At 37.5% G+C, this 21,569-nt stretch overlaps 1 protein-coding gene across 11 annotated transcripts in view; it reads left to right on the forward strand.

The window, feature by feature from the left end:
• The window catches only part of POC1B (POC1 centriolar protein B), a 138,231-nt gene that overhangs the window by 67,536 nt on the left and 49,126 nt on the right, over positions 1-21,569 (forward strand). Inside the window, exon 12 of one of the 11 annotated variants that reach the window (XR_012493898.1) lies at positions 4,644-4,778. The exons of 8 other annotated variants lie outside the window; for them this stretch is intronic. Coding sequence is in view for 2 of the 3 variants with exons in the window: in XM_074325302.1 (XP_074181403.1) it covers positions 4,644-4,796 (153 nt within the window). In the remaining variant the exon portion in view is untranslated. Of the gene's footprint in view, positions 1-4,632; positions 5,941-21,569 lie in introns of those variants that run through there. 2 more of the 11 variants (XM_074325303.1, XM_074325302.1) reach the window with 2 other exon arrangements.

Consider the following 21,569-nt stretch of genomic DNA (forward strand, 5'->3'; position numbering starts at 1 on the left):
CTAACTGCTTATGTAAGCAAAGATTTGGAAAGAACTTACTTGAAAGAACACAGTGTATGCAAACCTAATGTCTTAAAACTAAAATTTATAATTTTGAAAGTGTAAGATGGCAAGATGCAATTTATTGCCCCAGATTCCCATTTCCATTTCCAGGTAAATCAATAAAAATTATGTTGCACAAACCTGCTTTCACTACTTTCCTCTATGCTAACATTCTTGCATTTGCATATAAGCAGCCTCTAAATGCGAAGGTAGGTGAGCTTCTTTTTAAAGTTTTTTAACTTTGCAACAGTTTATAAGGTGACATTTAATTTGTAAGTTTAGTGCATATGCTTTCTGAAACTAGGTATGTTTGTTTGTAACTTTGTTGCTGCTCACTAAGCTTTAGGAAGCTTTTTTATGGTCTCTTTAGGCATTGGTTCAGTGGCCCTGCCCTATCTGTCTCCTGCTGCTCTAAACATTTGAAAGGAAATATACATAAGTATTTGTAGAATCCATCTCTGGACTCACTAACTGGTGCCTTCCACAATTGTTTTTTTTTAATTTTTTTTAAAATTTATTGGGGTGACAATTGTTAGTAAAATTACATAGATTTCAGGTGTACAATTCTGTATTACATCATCTATAAATCCCATTGTGTGTTCACCACCCAGAGTCAGTTCTTCCATCACCATATATTTGATCCCCCTTACCCTCATCTCCCATCCCCCACCCCCCTTACCCTCTGGTAACACAATTTGCCCTCCTTTTAGCCAAAGCCTTTTAGTCTTAATTTCTAACGATAGTGAATATGTCAAGTGATTGGATACAGTAATATTTTTTGTCCAGTGACTCAAAAACTGAAGTGTAACTCTAAGATGCTTGTAGGAGTGACAGAGGAATTCTTATCAGAGTTGACAAATAGTGTACAAACTGACAAGAAAAAAAATTCTGAGATGTTCTAAACGAAATTATGGCGGCTGGAGAGTAAGAGAAAAAGAGCATTAGGCGGTTAGCCTGTTAATGACTAGGGGCGCGGCTAACAAAATACAGCTCACATTCCTGAGTATATGTTGGAACTTTGAATTAACTTCCTGGTGGCTATTTCCACAATCACCTAAAAGAGAATAGCCAGGCGCCACTGAACCCAAGGAGCCCCAGCTTCTTACTTACATATGACCTTTCCTGACTGGCAAACACCACTTCCAAACAGGCTCTGCACCTATCCAGAGATTAGCCCGCTTCACCTTCTTCCACCCGCCTTATAAGTAGCCAATGTAAATTCTTTCAAAACAACTTGCATCTTTCTTCCCCAAAACATAATGCGTTAAAGGATGGTGGACATGGTACCTTTTCCACCTGGAGCTGCTGCTGGTGGTTTAGAGTTCATGCCCCAGAAAATGGTCCTTTATGGCCCAATAAACCCTCTCCCTTACAAAGCCTTTCAGCCGTGGAAGTGATTTTTTTTTTGTTTAACATATCATTGCCCATTGACATGGTAAGAAATAAGGTAATTAAATTGTCAAAGGCATTTAAAAAATAAGAAATACACCACAATTAATAGAAGTAAAATTAAAAATACATTTTAGCAGATCTCTTACCATTTAGAAACAGAAAATACATTTTTTTTCAGATACAAATTATTTTAGAGATAGGAGAGAAAAATATTAAGATGGAAGAGACTACTTTCAAATTAGTTATATCCTTGCTTTTGCAGTACATCATGACCCACATGTTATAAAAATACCAACAGTTGTGGATGTGATAGCTGACCTTTAAATGTATTAGGATTGTAAATTTAAAAGAAAATGAAAACTTTTAGTCCGTTAAAGGAACATGGCACTTCTCTATTTTTCAGATGGAGATCTGGAAATCTGTAAAATTTCATGTGTAGATTAAGATATTGCCACTGTAAAAAGAGATAACAGTGTGGGTCAGAGGTTTTCTTTCCTCCAAATAAAATACAGTTTTTGATGAAAATCATAATAATCACTAAGTTCCATGTTTGGTTTAGCTATACTGAAAAATTTACTAATTTGAGCTTTACTCCCTTTAACTTTCATGGTCACAGGAAAAGAAAGCTTACATTAATAAGTTCCCTCCTACCAAAAATTTTATACTAATTAAATTTTCTAAAAGATCCCTAGTTAAATAATACCTTAAACAATAAAGGTAGTCCTTATACTGTTGGCAAAAGTGATCTAGGACTTGTGGGGGCACAAAAAGTAATTTCCTCCCACCTTCTAAGTTCTTCTAGCTGGACTAATAAATTAGCACGAGACAGATTAACAGGAGAAACTGTCCAGAATTTATTACAGCTGTACATGTGAGGGTTCCGGGAGAATATGAGACCTGAAGAGGCACTGGGCAACTGAGGTGTATATGCCATTCTAGAAAAAGGAGACAAAGGCAGGAGTCTGGGATTTCCAAGGGAAAGCAGGGTAATTCACAGGTAGAGGAGAAAGAAGGAGCAAACCTGTGGGCCACCCAGAAACGATGGGACACAGAGGAAAGTTGGACAGACAGGCTTTGCTAGATTTCTCCCTGTCTGCCACACCGAGTTTATGTTATGACGCTAAGGTTGTGCTCCCTTCCTTTCAGCAGGTTTTCTAGCTGAATTCCTTTTGGCAGGTTGGGGGGAAGGTGAAGGTTCTTTCTGAATCTTTTGTTCTTTTTTTAATAACCAGCTTAAAATCAATCCCAAAAGGCATATTTTGGGGTGGCAAAACTTTCATCACCCTCAACTTAATAACTTTTCTAACTAATGGGTGTGTGTGTGTGTGTCTGTGAGACAGAAAGAGAGAGAGAGATTCTACAAAAGGATTTTATAAAACATGCTATTTGGGAGCCCAGCAGAGAAAATACTTTTTAGAATTTCCTTTAGAATATTAGCACATTTCTGGAAACTGAGGTGTTGAAGTTCCAGGTATTATTTCTGCCAACTTCTGGATATTCTAAAATGTGGCTCCCGACTGCTGCCATAATATCTATCCCAGGCCTGGGATGCCTGGGATCTAAGCGGTTCCCACAGCTGAGACTGAGGCATGCCGAAAATGCCGGACAGCTCTCAGCCCACGCATCCAGTAACAACTGGTTCCTTCCTCTTCCTGTGGAAGAGCAACATCCTCTGAGAAGATAAGAAATGCACCCTGAGGAATGCAAGAACAGCAGCGAGCTTTTCACACAGGAAATTACTAAGGTAGCACTCTGCAAAGTGCCCTCTCCTGGACTGTCAGACCAGAATGAGCTTCCTGCTGACCCTACAGGGTGGTTTCATGCCATTTGTGGTTGTGTTGGAGTTTCCTGGACAATAGTGACCTTAGCTTTCATCTGTTCTGTACATCTGGACCCACCTGGTTTGCAGTTGTTTGGTGCTGCTTATACAGTAACGCTAAGTTGCCTTTGCTCCGATCTTTATTCAGCCACTTGACAGCTGATTGTTTGGTGGAAGTAGTGACAAGTCTGCTAAAGTGAATTCTTCGTTCAGTTCTTGATGCTTTATAAAATCAGGTTATGTAAAATACATTAGGACTTGAGAAAGATTAAAAACCTCAATCTGAGTGAACTGGCTGTTAAGGCCCGGTATTGGTCCTTGCCTAGTTTTTTCTGTATCTTTCAATTTCCTTGCTTTTACTTTCTAGGATAATCAGGCTAGTCAGGCATCAGTAGAACATATGATCCTGTGTACACAATCATACATCCTCTTTTGTTTTAAATCAATCAGCCCACCAACCCCCTCATTTAAAAATTCAAATTGCCTTGAATTGATTTTTTACAATTAAAGAATGTTTGGGTATACTTTGACCTCCTATTGTCCTCCTAATTCCTACAGTATTTTCTTTTTCCTTTGCTTGAGGTAACGATGGCCACTACGTAGTCCAGTTTTTATATCGTATGTACTTTTTAAATTGCTTTCCAAATCACTACAGAATTTTGTTAGGTTCCAGTGTTTTTGGTGGCAAAATTCTTTTACTTTTAATGTATTTGTTTGGATTATTTTACCAAAGCACATAAGAGTTACTTGTTGTTTGTTTTGAGTTGAAGAGGAGATGGAGAAGGAATGTCAGGCATTTCCTCTTCCTTTTCAGAATGTCTTTTTAATGAACATTCTTCTTCCCTCCTATGAACAAACCATCTCAGCTCTCAGTGACAGGCCTCTAAGTGTTTAGTTTCTAACAATCCAACCCCTTTTCTTTGTTCCCCCAGACCTAGAGAAGTAGTTGCTTCATGCATTTACTATTTCTTCTCACCTCCGGGCTCCCTTGTAGCCTTTACAAACTTCCCAACATGTTAACCAGTTCCCTGTATTAAATTCTGTGTGTGAAAATAACTGCAGCAGTTTCTGTTTTCCTGCTGGGTCCTGGATGATCAACCTACAGATCCTCAATCACCCTAAAGAAATAATAAGGTGTGTGGACAGAGACTTCTGTTCAAGAATTTTTATTCCAGCATTATTTATAATAACAAAAACACAAATCAAATGTCTGCGTGTAAGCAAGTATTAGTTAAAGGAAAGTATGGTATGTGAATAGATGGAATATTATATAGCCATACCACGTCGAACAACAACTAAATGCTATGTGCATGATTCTCTATTGATGTTGGGTCAGTGGAAAAATTTAAAAGGAGTTAACCATTGTTAACATTGTGAAGTTGTCTCCCAGGCAGAGGGTGTTGTTATTAGAACCTGGGAGCTAGAAGAGGCCCTGCCCTCCAGCTTCAGGAGCTCAGAGGACAGACCCCCATGGAACTGGACCCTGACCACTGAGGGGCACCCACCAGCTGGCTCTCGTGTATCTGAGGGAGTTAAGAGTTGATGGGAAGCGGCTAACGGGAACAGCAAACACACTGGGAGGAACCGACTGCCTCTCTCTCTGCTTCTGGCCTCTGGTCTCCCTCTAGTACCTTCTCCTGGCAGAGCAACTGAAAGAGAAAACTAGTTTGCAGAGCCCTCGTCTCAGTATCACAAAACAGACTTTTGAAGAGTGGACGTGGAATCAAGAGACATATTCTGTAGGAGGAATTACTGAACTAAAGGATAGGAGCTTTTTTAACAAAAGTTTTATAAGGCAAATTCTCTCTAGAATGTCTGCAAGTTTGGATTCCCACTAGTAATAAACAAGCCTATTTCCTACACTGCAACATATATACTAGGTGTTAATATTTATTTAGTTACTATTTAATTTTTAAAGAGCCTTTTAAAATGTAATAAGCAAGAAGTGTTAATTTCTAGTTTTTAGTGACTTGTGAGCTTTACATTTTTTTATTGTCGACAAGTAAAAATTGAATATATTTAAGGTGTACAAAGTGATGTGTATGTATGTCTGTACTTATACCACATGTATATGTATATATGCTATATATTAAGTGTATGGTATTTATATATATGATATATGTATATATATCGTATATATATATACCACAATCAAACTAATTAACATGTTTGTCACCTCCTGTTGTTACCATTACCTTTTTTGTGTGTTCATTAAGACTTGTGAGCTTTGACTTTTTTTATGATTACTGTTCCTCAGTATTTCTGAGAATTGCCTATTTGTATATTCTATTCATTTTCCTATTACTTTGTTTACTTTAAAATTGAACCTTGTTATTATAATTAAGGTGGCCATATGCTACAAATATGTTTTTCTTGTTTGTCATTTCCCTTTGAGTTTTGTTTCTGATTGTTGACAAGTTTACTTGTATTCATTTCTTGAAAAGTACAATTATTTTAATTTTATGATTTCCTTGGAGTCAATGCAAAGAAAGTCCCTCCCTGCTCCCCAAATATATTCCCAGCTGCTTTTGTTAAGGTTTTATTTTTGACAATTAAATCTTAAATTCTAGATAATTTTCATTATAAGATACAGATTTATAGTTAACAAAGTGTCCTCAATTTGTATTGTTTTTTTCTTTATTTATTTGAATTACCTTCCAAAAACATTAAATTCGTATGTTCTTATACCTGTTTGGATACTTTCTCATTTGTCTTACTGATCTGTTTGATCTTGATCCATTATCGTACCTTGTTATGTATTGTAGCTTTAAAACATTTCTTTGTAATGCAGTACGTAATTTTTCTTTCAAAAGTTTCTTGGATATTCTAGCCTGTTATGGATCCATATGAATTTTAGAACTGTATTTATTGTCAGCTCTCCAAAAGCATCCCATTGGAATGTGGATTGGAATTGCATGAGATTTATGAAATAATTTGTGGCGACTCTCCAACTTTACCATCTTGTATTTGCTTATCTAGGAATGCAGTATTACAGACAAGTGTTTTAGAGTTTACTGAATCAAGTTTAGGAGCATTCTCATTACATGCCTATGGTGCCTGTAAAAATAGTCACCGTTTTTTATATACTACAAAGCATTTTACCTCCTTAGTACATGGATTCGCTCCACAAATTCATCTTAAGAGAGGTAAGGTAACCTACCCAAAGTCACGCCACCTAGGCAGGAAGTGATAGAGGCTAGCAAGGGCTCAGATTGGACTAAGTTCATAGCCCAAATTCTGAACTCCTGCACCATACTGCTCCCCAAATAGTTAAGATACCCAGATCATATGCCTTTTCACTCTGAATCCTCGTTTATCTTCCTTGTTATCAACATGGCTTAGCCTAAGTGACTGTTTCTTCAGTGGTAAGGTGTGGTATCCAGAAAGGCCTAATCAGTACCTCTAGTTTTAAAAAAATAAAGAAAGAAAAAAGAAGGGACAAATATTGAGGACCTCCAGTTCCAGTTTGGGAGCATGTGGAGAGATCGGCCCTAGAGTCAGTGAATGTAATTGGTTATAGAGGCTGCTTTGGGATTTTATACACTGTCTGTTTCTACTTGCCAAGTAGTCAAATCCTTGACAAGCACAGTCCTTAGCAAGCACAAATCCTTACCTTAGTATTAGCCTCCTCATCAAAAAGAATTGTGTTTGAGACACACTTGTCTCTTATTGGTTGTCCAGAAGGTGTGCCATATGGTATGCTTGTCATAGGTTGTTCAAGCCTAATTGTGTGGATATAGCTTCCTGATATGAATAGTTAGTTGATCTATCATATTTTTAAATCTGTTTCATAATGCTGTAATGGTTCTATCTCCTGGGCAGGTCTCTGTTGTTACTTTTCTTTTACTGCTCCCCCCAGACCCCCAGTCTCACCCTCTCACTAATTTTCCTTTGCTTTTGTTCGGGTTTTTTTGTTGTCGTTTTGTTTGTTTGTTTCTTAGGGAAGGACATTCTTTGTGGCAAGAATTGTGTGTGCATAAGGTTTCTTTGGTGTTGTTATTGCCATTAGTTCTGGTGTGTGCAGACGTTATTTCCTTTGTGGAATAGATGATAATACCAGTTTCCATCAGATTTGGTTACAGTGTGACTTTTATAAAGCGAACCCTATTTTCCATTGACTTTTATTTTTCAACAGAGCTATGTTTTCTTGGTAAATATCCTCAGTTTATTGGGCCGGGAATCTTGTAGGTAAGGCTCAAAAACTTGTTCAAACCCATAATATTTAGGTTTTGTTTTGTTTTTTTCCTAGTGATTTGAGGCAATTTTATGGCTACGTGCCTATGATTTGCAAAGTCCAGGCCATGTCCCCCAACCTTTCTTTCTCTCTTAGTATTGTTATTGCTCAGATCACAAGTGCTCACTGTTCCAGGGGATCTAGTCCTTCCACGTTCATAGCCCCTCAGACTCAGTTCCCATCTCCTCTGTGGCAGTGATTGCAGTGGAGATGTGTCACAGTGTTACACCGTGACTCCAGACGTGGAACTTTCAAAGGCATTTTACAGTTCCCTTGGACAGTTCTGTTTGAAGCTTCAGGTTCAGTGAAATGAAGTTTTGCCCTCATTCTCTAAGGTTGATAGTACACAAATGAATTCATTTTAAATAACATCTAGCATCAGGCAAAGAACCGTGCTGAGTCAATGTTATTGTTAATTCATTTGGGGATAATAACTAATAATTTAATGAAATTTGGGGGATAATAACTAATAGGCATTTTGGGGATAATAACTAAAAATTTAATGAAATTTCCGGATCATAAATAACTTTTTTAATTATTATTGGGGAAGAGGAACAGGACTTTATTGGGGAACAGTGTGTACTTCCAGGACTTTTTTCCAAGTCAAGTTGTTGTCCTTTCAGTCTTAGTGGTGGAGGGCACAGCTCAGCTCCAGGTCCAGTTGCTGTTGCTGGTTGCAGGGGGCGCTGCCCACCATCCTTGCGGGACTCGAGGAATTGAACTGGCAACCTTGTGGTTGAAAGCCCACTGGCCCATGTGGGAATCGAACTGGCAGCCTTCAGAGTTAGGAGCATGGAGCTCTAACCGCCTGAGCCACCAGGCCGGCCCATAAATAACTTATTTTAAGTAGAACTGGAAATGATAAAGTTAAGACAATTGTGTGCTTTTGAAAATTTGAAGAATTTAACTAAGAAATGTACTCTCCCAGATTTGTACTTTCGCTTCTTGTACAATTCGGTGCACAGTAAATTTACTGAAAAATTCTAGATATTAACGCTTTTTAAAAAGTTACGTTGTCCTTTCTTTTTTAAGAAGTCATTTATATGAGTGTCCTATGAATTATAAATGCCATAGAACTATGACTGTTTTACATTTTGGGGACTAAAGTACAAGAGGGTCACATCCTCTTCCTCCCGCCTCTGGAATAAACAGTCTCTTTCTGAGACACAATTAAATGACATGAAAAATTTCAAGCAAGTAAGATTATGTTTAAAAAATATGTCACCATTTTTTGTAAATTGAGTATACTGATAGATTTATGTACCATAATTGAGAAAACTTTTTTAATTTCAAAATAAATGAGCTCTTTAAATGTATTTAAAACTTTTTGTTTAGAGAGCATCGTTTTCTCCAAGATATATTATTAATATTTTAATCAAGTGTTAAGATCTTTATTTCCACTACAACGTGCTGTGACTATTTTTGTGTATTTATTAGTCAAGGGAAATCACATTCATGGGATTTATATCTCAAACTATGTTTTATTTTTTATTTTCAGTTTTTGCTTTGACACTCTTTCCAGGCTGTTCTCTTGACAACAGTGGCATTATTTCTGCCTGTTATGTGTTTTTTGCGATTAATGTCTTCCATTATGTTCCCTATCACGACTTATTTCTTACAAATATTCTACCTATTGTATCTAGCCATTAAGTTATATAATTTTTTTCTACAATATTTTAGTCATAATTGTTTTCCTAAATGTAAAAAAAAATGAATTTTATGAGAGTTTTGGCAATGAATTTTGAATGGAAAAAGAATCAATGTGCTAAAAGTTTTTGTCTTTTCCTCCTGCCTCTAACCCTCCTGGTGCCATTTCTCCTACTTTGGTAGGAGATTTGGATCCAACCACAGTAGGTAGGATTTGCTCTTAGATATCTGGCAAAGAGGATTTGGGGTACCAGTAGACTGTACATGGAGTCTACAGCCAACCGATTTGTTAAAGTGGGAAGGCCAGTGCACGTGGAATCAATTTTTCTCTGACCATAGCTCTAGACCCCAAATGAGTGAATCCTGACAGGAGTAGAAAATCTCTTGGGGTATTAAGCACAGATGAGCTGGATTTCTATAGGAGCTGAGCTCAGGATAGTGTTAAAATCATGAAGGGAAGTGACTCAGCTTCAGTCAGGGGCTGGCTCAACAGACATTGTTCATTCGTGTGTCAGGTACTAGGTCGGAGCTGGGGTTCAGGGAAAGGACCCGTACAGGATATAAGGGTAAGCAAAATCCAGCATGTAGACTAACATTGTACAGTGAGAGTGTGAACTGGGGGACATTTGACTAAAATCAGTAGTGTGGGTGAGGTGGAACCAGAGAAAGTTTCCCAGAAAAAGACATTTCAGCTGAGATCTGAAACCTTGCTATGCAAAATGTGGTCCATGAATGGTTTGTTTGAGCATCACCTGGGAGCTTTTTAGAAATGCAGATTCTCAGGTTCCACCTCAGACCGACTCAATCAGACTCTGCATTTTAATAAGAGTCCCCAGGCGATTCATTGTCCATGAAATTCTTGGAAGTGCTGATCTAAGGTTTCAGTGGGAGTTGAGGAGAGCATTAGGAGTATTGGAGTGTTCTAGTCAGAGGGAACTGCATATGCAAAGACTGTGACTTGTGGGGGAGGTTTGTGAGCTCTAGGGACTGAGAAGAGGGCTGGAGGTGGGGGGCGGAGGAGGGGATGTGGTGCCATGGCAGCCAAGAGAGGACTGTTTCAAGAGGATGGGCGTAATCACACTGCTGAGAGGCAAGAGAAAGGTTGAAAACTCTTTGATGCATTTAGCAGAGATTTTTGGTTACCTTTTGAAATGCTTTTTTGATGGAGTAATACAGGTGCAAGCCAGTATGAAGTGGGTTGAACAGTGAATGGAAGGAGAGGAGGGAGCAAAAGAAACAACTGAAAAATATTATTTCTTTTATTCAATACATTTTCTGATTATATATCGAGCAATGAAAATGTCCAGATGAAAGAATAAACCCAATAATAGTGATACATGCGTAAGTTGCTATGGGAGTACATCAGTGGATTGGTTAAGTAAAGTGTGTGTGTGTGTGTGTGTGTGTGTGTGTGTGTGTGTGTACAAGAAAATCAGGGTGGAGTACAGAAAAGCTGATCAAAGATAGCTTCCCAGAAGACCTTACACTTGAGCTAATTCTTTAAGAATTTGCCTGATAATACACAGAACAGGACAGAGCTCAGTAGTGCAAAGGCAGGAAGGCCTTTGAGACTTCATAGAATTGGGGACCATTCTATGAGAGGGGACATAGAATTCAGGGGACCATGAACAGTTCTGGTTGGCTGCAGTATTGGGTAGGGTTGAGGGGATAGTAAGAGGTGAGGCAGGAGGGAAGAGATGAAGCTGGGTCATGAATGACCTTCAATGCCATTTGAAGGTGTTTGGATTCACCTTAAGAATTTTAGGAGGCCCTGTGAAGGATTTTAAGCAGGAAAGTGACAAGAGCACGTGAGTTTCAGAACAGTTACTATGAAAATGTGATAAAAGAAGGGTTGGAGTGAGGTGAGACTGGAGGCATGGAAAATCAGGAGGCAGCTGCAGCAGTAATCCAGATACGAGGTGAAGAGTGCCTGATGTAGAGCAGTGGCAGTCTAGGAAATGCAGGTGACTGACTGGTCTGTGAGATACTGAAGAGAAAGTCAGAAAACCCTGTTTACTGATTGGACGTCGGAGGAGAGGGAGATGTCCAGACATCTCCCAAATGTGGGGCTGCTGGGTAGATAGATAATGGCACAGTTTACCAAGACAGGAAAGAGACAGGGCTTGGGTATGGTGCATCCAGTCCAGAAACATAGATGTGAGGAGATTAACTTGATCACTGAAGCCATGAGGTCCCACGGGATGTTCCCTACACTGTAGCTCTGTAATAAATGTGGTGATGATTATGATAAAGAGATGATCGGCGTTATCTCATTCATCATAAGGGATCATTAGAAGACTGTGTATATGAATAATGCTGGTTGTTTGATAAATACTGTGACTGGAATATGAAGCAGATAAAAGTGGTTACATTTAATGGCTGTGAGTACCACACATAGGGTCATGGCTTCCTCTCTAAGAGCTCCCTGCTTACTCCTGTATGTGTCTGTGTGTGTGTAGAAAAATTATGATTCTTAACCTCTTTTTTTAAAAAGGTATGAATCTAGTTCTCATTCTCTTGGACTCATGGCATCTATGACAAATATTTTTGAATTTTGTGGCAGTATTTTAATGTTATTTCTCTTGGACCATTTTCCCCATGGTAATTGGTTTAAAAAAAGAAAAAAAGCAGTCTTTATAAACACAGTCATCTTTTTATGGTCTTTGGTTTTTGGGTTTCTTTCACCAACAAAATAAGGAAGAAAAACCCACACTTTTCTACACACAAAAATGTAGGAAATAAAAATGTAGTTTCTCTATCAAACAGTATACTGTTATCATAGTATCTTATTTTTAGTTATTTATAATTAAGTATCTGTTACTGATTTTCTACTCATAAGCTATTCTTCCTGGAGATTTTATGCCATAATTTTTCAACTATGTCCAGTTATATAATTTTTATCAAGCAATGAAATATTTTATGTGAGATTCATAGATTTAAATGCTTATGTTAAATTGGCTTCCTATATATTATTAGGAAACCATTTTTCATCCATTAAAATGTTGAGACCAGAATTTTTTAATAGATATTGGGTCTTTGTCTACTAAGTACTTTTTAAAAGTATTATATACATTTTTCAGGCAGCTGCCTGAAAATAGAAAAACCTTTTTTTCTCTTTTAAAACTACATCTGAAAATGTCTTAATAGCTTGTTTTGGATTTGTTGTACAGTGATTTTAATTTTAAATGTGTATTCATCATATACTTATTCATATACTAGTTAGTTAACATTTATATAGTATGACTGATTCATTTATTTATTGAACTGTCACCTGCCCTTAAATAGTTTATTATTTAATTTGAGAAATCAGACATAGATGGGAGAATTTAAAACAAGACCCTTACAATAATGAATAGAGAAATAGCTTTAATTAAAATAAATCTTATTAATTATTTTATGAGTGCCTTACACATAGGAGTTATTTAGCATGTTTTCATCAGTCTGAAAAAAGGTATGCTATAGATTTGCCTTCTAGAAAGATGCAATTTAGATTTTGGTGACATGGGGGTAGGACATAATATGATGATATTGATGATAGGTGTTGAATATAAACTATAGATTAAATTCTTTACCTACATTCTCACACAACCTTATAATGTAGTACAGAATTATTTTCTCCATTTTATAGATGAGGAAAACTTAGAGAGGTCAAGTAATTTGTCCAAGGTCACATAGTTAATACAAAGAAGAAGTAAGATTAAACCCAAGTTGTGTGACTTGATATCTCCTTCATATAGCCACCATGTTATATGATAGCATAGATAACAAATATGATATCACAAATAACAGAAATGCAAGGGAAAATTGATAATTGCCTTAAGAAGCAAAATTACATTTTTATATATTTAAAAGAGCAGCAAATTGCATCTACTTGGAGAAGATGAGAAAAGCCTTCATTATTTTGCAAATGCAAATTAAAGTCAACTAATATAATGTACACTGTGTATACTGAGTTCACATAGAAAGCTTTCATACTCTGCGTTTTGAATGATGTAAGGAATAGTAAATAGAAGAGTGGTTCTCAATACCCAGCTGTGAATATACCTTACTGTTACAATCACAGTTATCATTAATCATACTAAAATATTCACATGATGTTAGATGGTGAATAGAGCAACAAATAAATATAATATTTGCCCTCTAAAAGATGGTCCACAAAGTTTCCCGGTTTTCTGAATGTAGCTTTGTTAAAGGATTGGTTGAATTCCTGCCTTAAGATGGCCTCTTCATAGCATTAAAACAAATACAAAAAGGAAGCTGAAGTCTTATTCAGGTGAGCAAAGTGTGATTTAGTTTGTATATGCAATTGAAAGAATTATCTCATGACTTTTTAACACACAGCTCACTTTTATTTTAATTTGGTACTTGAAAAGTTTTGAAGAACAGAAAATTAGACCTGTAAGAAAAGTCAAGAGATGGCATTATTTATCTCAGAAAATAAGCAAGCCCAGGAAATCATTTTCCAGATATGTATTCTCAGTAATGCTTGTGATTCTTTGATAATTTAATGTTTCACAGAAATAATGAGGATGGTTATTCAAGGATGTAATTTGACTTGTTGATTTGGTTGCCTTTCTGTACATTGTTATGATACCAAAGTGGTGGTGGTGTATTTGCTTTGGAAGCTCATATATTAAAGTTGAAATGATACACAGAGAACACTAGAGTGGACTCCATGTGAGGAAAACATGACATTTGTAAAATATTGCTTGTTTTTTTGAATTCCGTGTTTGTGGATAGGAAGGCCCAATGTCATAAAGATGTTAGTTCTCCCCCAAATAAATCTACAAATTCAATGCAATTCCAGTAAACAGCCCAGTAAAATTTTCAATCAAACCTAAAGAGTTGTTTTTAAAGTTTATATGGAAGAGCAAAGGGCCAAAAATAGCCAGAACCATTTCGAAGAAATTTGAAGGGTGGGGATTTACTAACTTGAAGTGTGATCATCTTATAAGGAGAAACAAAAAGTTTCCCGTGGAGGGCACATAAACACATCCACACAAACAGATGGTGGGTATGTGGAAGGCTTGGCTTTGCAGCCCCATGAAGGTAGATTAATCACTCAATGGACATTTCAATAAATGTTGCTGTAACAGCCAGCTATATGGGAAAAAATAAAACTGTGTTCTTACTTTTAACCACAAACAAAATCAATATCAGCTGGGTTAAAGGCTTAAGTGAGAAAAACTATACTTAAAAAGTTTTAGAAGAAAACAGAAGAATATATTTAGGCATTCTGGGTAAACAAGGATTGCTTAAACAAAGTATGAAATGTGCAAATTATAAAGGAAAAGTTTAATAAATTCAACTACATGTAAAACAAAAACTTGTGTAAATAAAAATAAAATAAAAGTGAAGGCAAACCATAGAGTAGGAGATGTATTACGAAGTAATGGTATCCAGAATATATAAAGAACTCTTAAATATAAATTAGAAAAAAAGAGAAGTAGACTAATTAAAAAGTGGACAAAAGACTTAAACAGGTGCTTTATAGAAGAATGGTCAGTATACATGTAAAATATGCTCAAGCTACCAGGAATCAAGGAAATGCACAATGAAATGAAAACCATGAGATACCATTTCCTGTCCATAATTTTGTTAAAAATTTAAAATGTCTAACAATCAAATATTGTTCAGTTTGTAGGAAAAAGGGAAAGTTTCTTCTACTCATAGAAGAATAAGTTGATTCTAGCATTTTGGACAATATCTGATAAAACTATGACTTAACTATTCCACTCTAGAGAAACTCTCATACTTGGATACAGGAAACATTTCTAAGCATGCTTACTGTAGCATTCAATACTAGCTAACAGTAGAAAGGATATGTACATTGTGGAATTGTCAATCAATGGGACACTATCTGGCAGTGAAAATAAATGAACTAGACTTATCTGCATCACCATGGACAAGTCTAAAAATGTTGAATAACAGAAAATACCAGAAGGATCTAATATAATATTATTTTATGTGAAGTTCTAAAACATTAAAAAACAATACTTTTGTTTAGGGATGTCTACATGTGTGATAAAAGCAAAGGGACATAGATTGGAATGATAGGCACCATATTCAAGATGGTGGTATCATTTACGAGGCAAAGGTTGGGAAATAGATCAGAAAAGGGTACACTTTATATCTTAAGGTGGGCGAGGGGGTTGCTTTATTATTCTTTATACCTTTTCATTGAATTTTTGAAAGTATAGTTGAAACTTAAATCAGTTGTTATTAGATAAAAAGAGAAGGATTACCGATTCATTCAAAATTACTAGTATTATAGTGAGGTTGCATTTCTTATTCACTCATGTTATTAATTTTACTTGAGTGCTGTTGTGCACGCAAAGGGGCAGCTTTCTGAAAGGTGAACAGATGGCTTTTTTGAGACATGATGTGGGTGACACTAAACTAAATATGGTTTCAAAGTCAAACTTCCATTTTTTCCAAGATGTAATACTTACTTAAATATAAAATATGATTTTACTCTGTAGCCCAGAATTCACAAAAGCAGTAATGGCTACTTGTTTTCCCTTTTGAGTTTACAGGAAGTTTTATTGGTGTTATATTTGTCTAGAATATGGGGAAAAACATATACCGTATACCGTTTTTCCAAGAAAATAAGTCCTAGCCGGACCATCAGCTCTAATGCATCTTTTGGAGCAAAAATTAATATAAGACCCAGTATTATATTATATTATATTATATTATATTATATTATATTATATTATATTATATTATATTATATTATACCTAGTCTTATATGATATTAAAATAAGACCTGGGCTTATATTAATTTTTGCTCCAAAAGACGCATTAAAGCTGATGATCCAGCTAGGTCTTATTTTCGGGGAAACACGGTACCTATAGCATTTTAGTTTAATTTTAATGCAGAAGAGAGAGTGCTAATTCTGTTTCTCTAACTACCTGCTCTCTGTTCCCCTGCCCCCCCATTAATTCTGGTCAGTATTTTATCATTAATTAAGACTTGTCTGGTGCGATGCACTATTCTGGACTCAGCATAGGGCATCAGGAGACAGATCTTCCTTTAAGGAATTCATAGTTTATGTTTGCCTAATCATGTAAGGAGTGTAACACAGATGAAAATTTTTGTAAAGATTTTATTTGATCTTGTTATATCCTACCACCCATTCATGGTTTCAAAATTAATAAGCTTCTATAGAGATGAGCATAAAGATGAAAGACAAACACAGACAGTAGATTTGTGACCTCAGCTGTCTTTTCCAAGCGACTGAATTAATCATTCAGATAGTCTAGTTGATAGCTGCACAGGGGTGTGTTTTTCAAGTCTCTGACAAAAATTAAATTTCCAATTTGGTTTGAAGAAGAAAAATCAAAGCTCTCTGTAAAACCTTGTCCCTAAAGCTGGAAGGCTCTCTCTTTGCGAGAAAGATGCATGGTTTCTCCCAGGGGACAAACAGAAGGCTTTCTCAGCTCAGTGAGTTTAGTTTGGGAGACACAAATTTCACGTGACATTGTCTGGTTTTTATCCTCAAAAACTTAATATCAATCAGTCTTGATAAGGTGGGTGTGTTCTTACAAGGATACACAATACACTGTGAAGACATAAGATAGAAGAGAAGTGCTTCTCCCCTTCAGGAGCAGCAGTCCTTTGTTCCTAAGGATTTTAGATACTGAAAACAAATCCTTTGTTGTGGTCCTGTCACAGCCCCATATGTGTGACTCCATGGCTCATTTCTCTGTTTCCCTGATTGGCCCATCTACTTCTTGTTTAACACTGGCTTTTGATCTCAAGGAAAAACCCAAAGGTTGAGCGACGCTCTGAGTCACTTCAGAAAGACAGCCAGCCCTTGTCAGGCTTCTCAGATGAACTCAGTGACTGTCTGACTCCCTGGTGCTGATGGTAAACTCAGTGTAAAGACTCCCACTTTTTGGCCACCACTTCCTCTAGTCCTCCAATTTTCATCAACCCAGAAAGGCTTCCAACGCACTGAGCTTCCTGCCTTCCCACTGCCCACCTCCTGTGTCTGCGGCTCCCTCCTTTACCTGGCTTAGATTCTCTAGTCCCTCGCTAACCCCTTTCTCCCGCTTGTTGTACTCACACAAAAAAACCCTTCAACCCGGTAAAATCTATTTCTGTGCCTACTGTGCCCCTGCACCCAAGCAACTGGGCAACCATGCTCACTGATCGCACCTTAAGTTTGTTTACACAAAGCTCCGGCTCTCGTCCTTCTTAGCCAGCCCCCTCCCCGAGTTGTTGCGGCCTCCCCATCCTGTGACATCAGTGCTCTCTTCCCACTCAGTCTTGCTCATCAGCACACATGTGTAATGCATTTTCCATTGTTAAAAAGTAAAACTTTATTTGATTTGACTCTTCATCCCTCTCCTGCTCTTCTATTTGCTCTGCTCCCCTTTATAGCAAAACTCCCCAAAAGAATTGCTATATTCAGACTTTTTTTTTCACATTCCACTTCTCTGAATCCACTGCAGTTAAGCTTTTGTCCCCACCATTCCACTCGTGTCAAGGTTCCAGTGACTCGTCTAAATCAGGTCCTGTAAGCACTTGGTCCCGGTGCTTACTCCCTCCTGAAACTCGTCCGCACTTGACCTTTGGGCCACTGTTCCTCCTATTTCACTAGCCACTAGTCACCGTTCCTGCTCCTTTTCTTCCTGCCGTCTAAAGGCTTTGCAACTCTTCTCTCGTTTGACTTCTCCCTGAGTGGTCTTAGACCCATGGTTGTAAATATTTATATGCCAAGCACCCACCGCCAAGGGAACAGAAGCTCCTGCACTTGTACCTCTTCATCTGGCTCTTCATCTTTTATAAAAACTGTGTGTGTGTGTGTGTGTGTGTGTGTGTGTGTGTGTGTATACTCACTATATGTATATATATATATATTCTGATAACTCTCCACAACCTCACCACGGAAATCTAGAATCATATATTTCCAATTGCCTTCATGACTTTTCCCCTGGAAGTCTAATAGACATCTCAAACTTAACATGCCCCAAACTTATTCTCCACCTTCCACATTAAAAAATGCATTATCAGTGGAGCTACCTCATAACGTAACACCTTACCCAGCTTTGTTTTCCTTCATAACCCTTGTCATTACCTGGCATTCTATTACATATCTCTATATATTTATTTTTCTCCTTCATCCACTGGACTATACCATGTCAACAGGATTTATTTTATTTATTCGTTCCTTATAGTAGGTAAACTAATGGTCCCGTAAACATGTCCATGTCCTCGTCCCCAGAATCTGTGAATATGTTTCCTTACATGGCAAAAGATACTTTGCAAATGTGGTAAAATTAAGGATCTTGAACTGGGGAGATTATCTTGGATTATCCAGGTGGGCCCAATGCAATCACGGGGTGCTTATAAGGGAAAGAGGGAGGCATGGGAATCAGAGGAGATAGGACAACGGAAGCAGAGATGGGAGTGATGGGGCCATGCATGAGCCACGGACTGTCGACAGCCTCACGAAGCTGGAATGGCAAGGAACAGATTCCCTCCTAGAGCATCCAGAGGGACCACGGCTCTGTCGGCACCTTAATTTTAGCCTCGTAAAACCTGTTTTGAACTTCTGACCTCCAGAACTTTACGATAATAAATTGTGTTGTTTGAAGCCACTAGACTTATAATATGTTACAGCAGCAGTTGGCAACTAACACACTTCTGAACCTAAAATTTTCCTGGCATGGGGGGGCTACGTAAAATAATTTTGTTTAAATGAATGGTATGTCTTCATTATTTTAGATCCTATATAGGGATTGTTGAAGTTTCTGATTCCTCTTTTAAATGTTACCATTGAAAATAAATGATCCTTTTTTTCTTTGAAAAGTAAGATTTGCTTTTATTTTTGTCCAGGCAAAAGATATTTTTTTGTTATCCTAGTCTATTTCAAGCATACATTTTATAAGTCTGTGTATGTGTGTAGTGATTTAAAAATCTCAGAATGTCAAGAATGGAAAGGACTTTAAAGGGCATTCAGTTGAATTTCCTGATCTAATGTTTGTGTATTTCTCACAATATCCCTGACAAGTGACCATCCCAAGTCTATTTTAGAACCTTCAATGATGGGAAACTCGCTTTAGCTGGAGGGGTCAAGACCACTTCTGGATAGACTTTTCTGACTTTTGTCTGTTTTGTTCTCCACTTATGGAATTAAATCAAGACTAAAAATGTTAGTTATAAGCCAAAACTGACTTATTTTAACCCATTTATTACAGATATATCTGAAGTTCAAGTCACTGCTTATCTTTACATGTGAAATGCCTACTTTTGCATTCACATTTGTCAGAAAGCCCTTATGCTACTCTATCAGAAACCATCAAATATGCTTTTGGGGGATAAAAATAAAGAAGTTATTTGCAGTTAAGTGACAAACACTTGCTTTGCTCCCTTATTATATCTCTAAGGAAGCATTTAAGACAGTAATTTTTAGTAGAGAATGGTATTGGTTTCACCTTGGATTTATACTTCTCTCCAAATACTGTCAAATTATTAATATTTGCATTTTGTGAATGGCTCAGCTGATGTACGACAGTCAGCTGAAGTTAGTTCAACAAATGTGGAGCCCTGTCTGTCTCATGAACTATGTTTTGATTTAAAAAAATGATAAAGTTATGGCTCGTGCCCTACAAGAGAGCATCCCTTATAATCAAGAGGGAATATAGACATGTGAACAAGGAGTGACAAATACCCTACTGATAGCACGAGGACTTCTGAGAGTACAGTGGCACTGCGGTGAGTTCTAACTTGCCAGCCCAGATGGTGGGTGGGTGAGGAGGGCAGGGGGAGGGGGAGAGAAGAGGAGAGGAAGCAAGGCAGTAAATATAATGTATGAACTCTCGTATGTAATTGAGCACCACAGTATCTCGAGTCTTCCGTTGTTAATTATATAAATAATAACAGTTTAGATGTATGGACCTTGAACACTTACTTTCCTAATTAAAATTTGCTTTCAAATGCCATAGTTTTTACTTTCTATTGATGTATTGAAAGAATCCATCCTCTAATGTAAGTGACATATGAAAAATTATGCATTAAAATTAACTATGGCAGTTAAATAACCTGTTAAGAGTCATTTGTGCCCAGAATGTGACAGGATTTTTATCTAGCTCTCAGGACGATCAAAGATGTTTGCATCAGTCAACTCTATATGTTTACAGTATTTTATCTATTCAGATGGAAAGGGAAGCCTTTTAACCTGTAGACATAAGGATTTCTCAGGCACTCAGATTCATTCCTGCACTTGGTGACGCTGCATTGCCCATCTTTGAGATGGAAACGGTGGGCTGACCCGAGGAGAACTGAAGGGTGGTGTCTGCCTGTCATCCTTTTGGATGAAGTAGATGCCCGGAGAACTTGTGAGTTCCCTGAAGGAAGGGACCACACCCAATTTGTTTTTGCTGTAGCTCTAATATCTACCAGAGGAGGCCATTGTTTGCTGAATAAATCAATGAATGAATGGTTATGACCCCTCTGTACTTTGAATATCGGCAATGAAATTAATGGGTAAGAGAACATGGTGTGGTTTCTTCCTTTAATGGACTAAAGAAGCGTTTGTTCTTTGTCACAGTCTCTCAGTCGTTTGTCTGCTTGTGTTTCCTGTTCATCCCGCAGTTCAGTCATGTGCCAGACTCTGCTCTGCCTTAATTCTCTACCAACAGAGAGTCCGCATTCTTCTCATGGTTAGCACCGGTAAATGCTTCGGGCGATGTTGGGACTCAGTAAGCATTCCCCCCAAAAATGAATATTAGCAGCTTGGAAATAGGCGAGGACCTCGCTGTACTGGGAGCTGCGGGTACCACAGCCTCATTTGCTGGACTCCTGATAGCCAAGAATATTAAACATAGATTTTCCCTTTTTGGTTTTGTTTCGTTTTTGGAATGAGTGCCTTGAAACTTCCCCCAAGCTCTGCGTCTCACTCTTTCCCTGTACCTTCAGGATGCAAAGGCCAGGCTGGTTGGTGAGAAAGAATCTCCTAATGTCTAGATTCCAATACCTTTGAGAGACAGAAAGACTGAGGTGTCAGTGGCTGCTGTTATGGGATGGAGACCTCGTAACTCTTCCTTTCTCTTCCCATACCCTGGCCCCTTTTGTGTTCATCTCCATATGTCATTAAATAGTAATGTATTTGTTGATGATTCCAAACAAGAAAACCACTATTAAGGCATATCGAAACTTCTACTGCTTAGATTATCACCTTAAATCTTTTCTTTGCCCATTTTTCTATTGCCCTTTCTTCACTAACCACCCTGGTGCAAACCCCCAGAGTGCGATAACTGATTTGTTAATTAGGCTAAAGTCTTTTCCCATGAATGGTTAGAGCTGCGATACAGTATAACTAGTGATATTTGCAGCCGCGCGTACATACTTTAGTATGTTGTGCTCCATATAAACAAGACTGTCTTGGTTCTAGAGTTTGGTTTTCATATGTGGAAACGGTGATA

The sequence above is a fragment of the Rhinolophus sinicus genome, linkage group LG02, assembly GCF_036562045.2.
Source record: "Rhinolophus sinicus isolate RSC01 linkage group LG02, ASM3656204v1, whole genome shotgun sequence".
Lineage (NCBI taxonomy): Eukaryota > Metazoa > Chordata > Mammalia > Chiroptera > Rhinolophidae > Rhinolophus > Rhinolophus sinicus.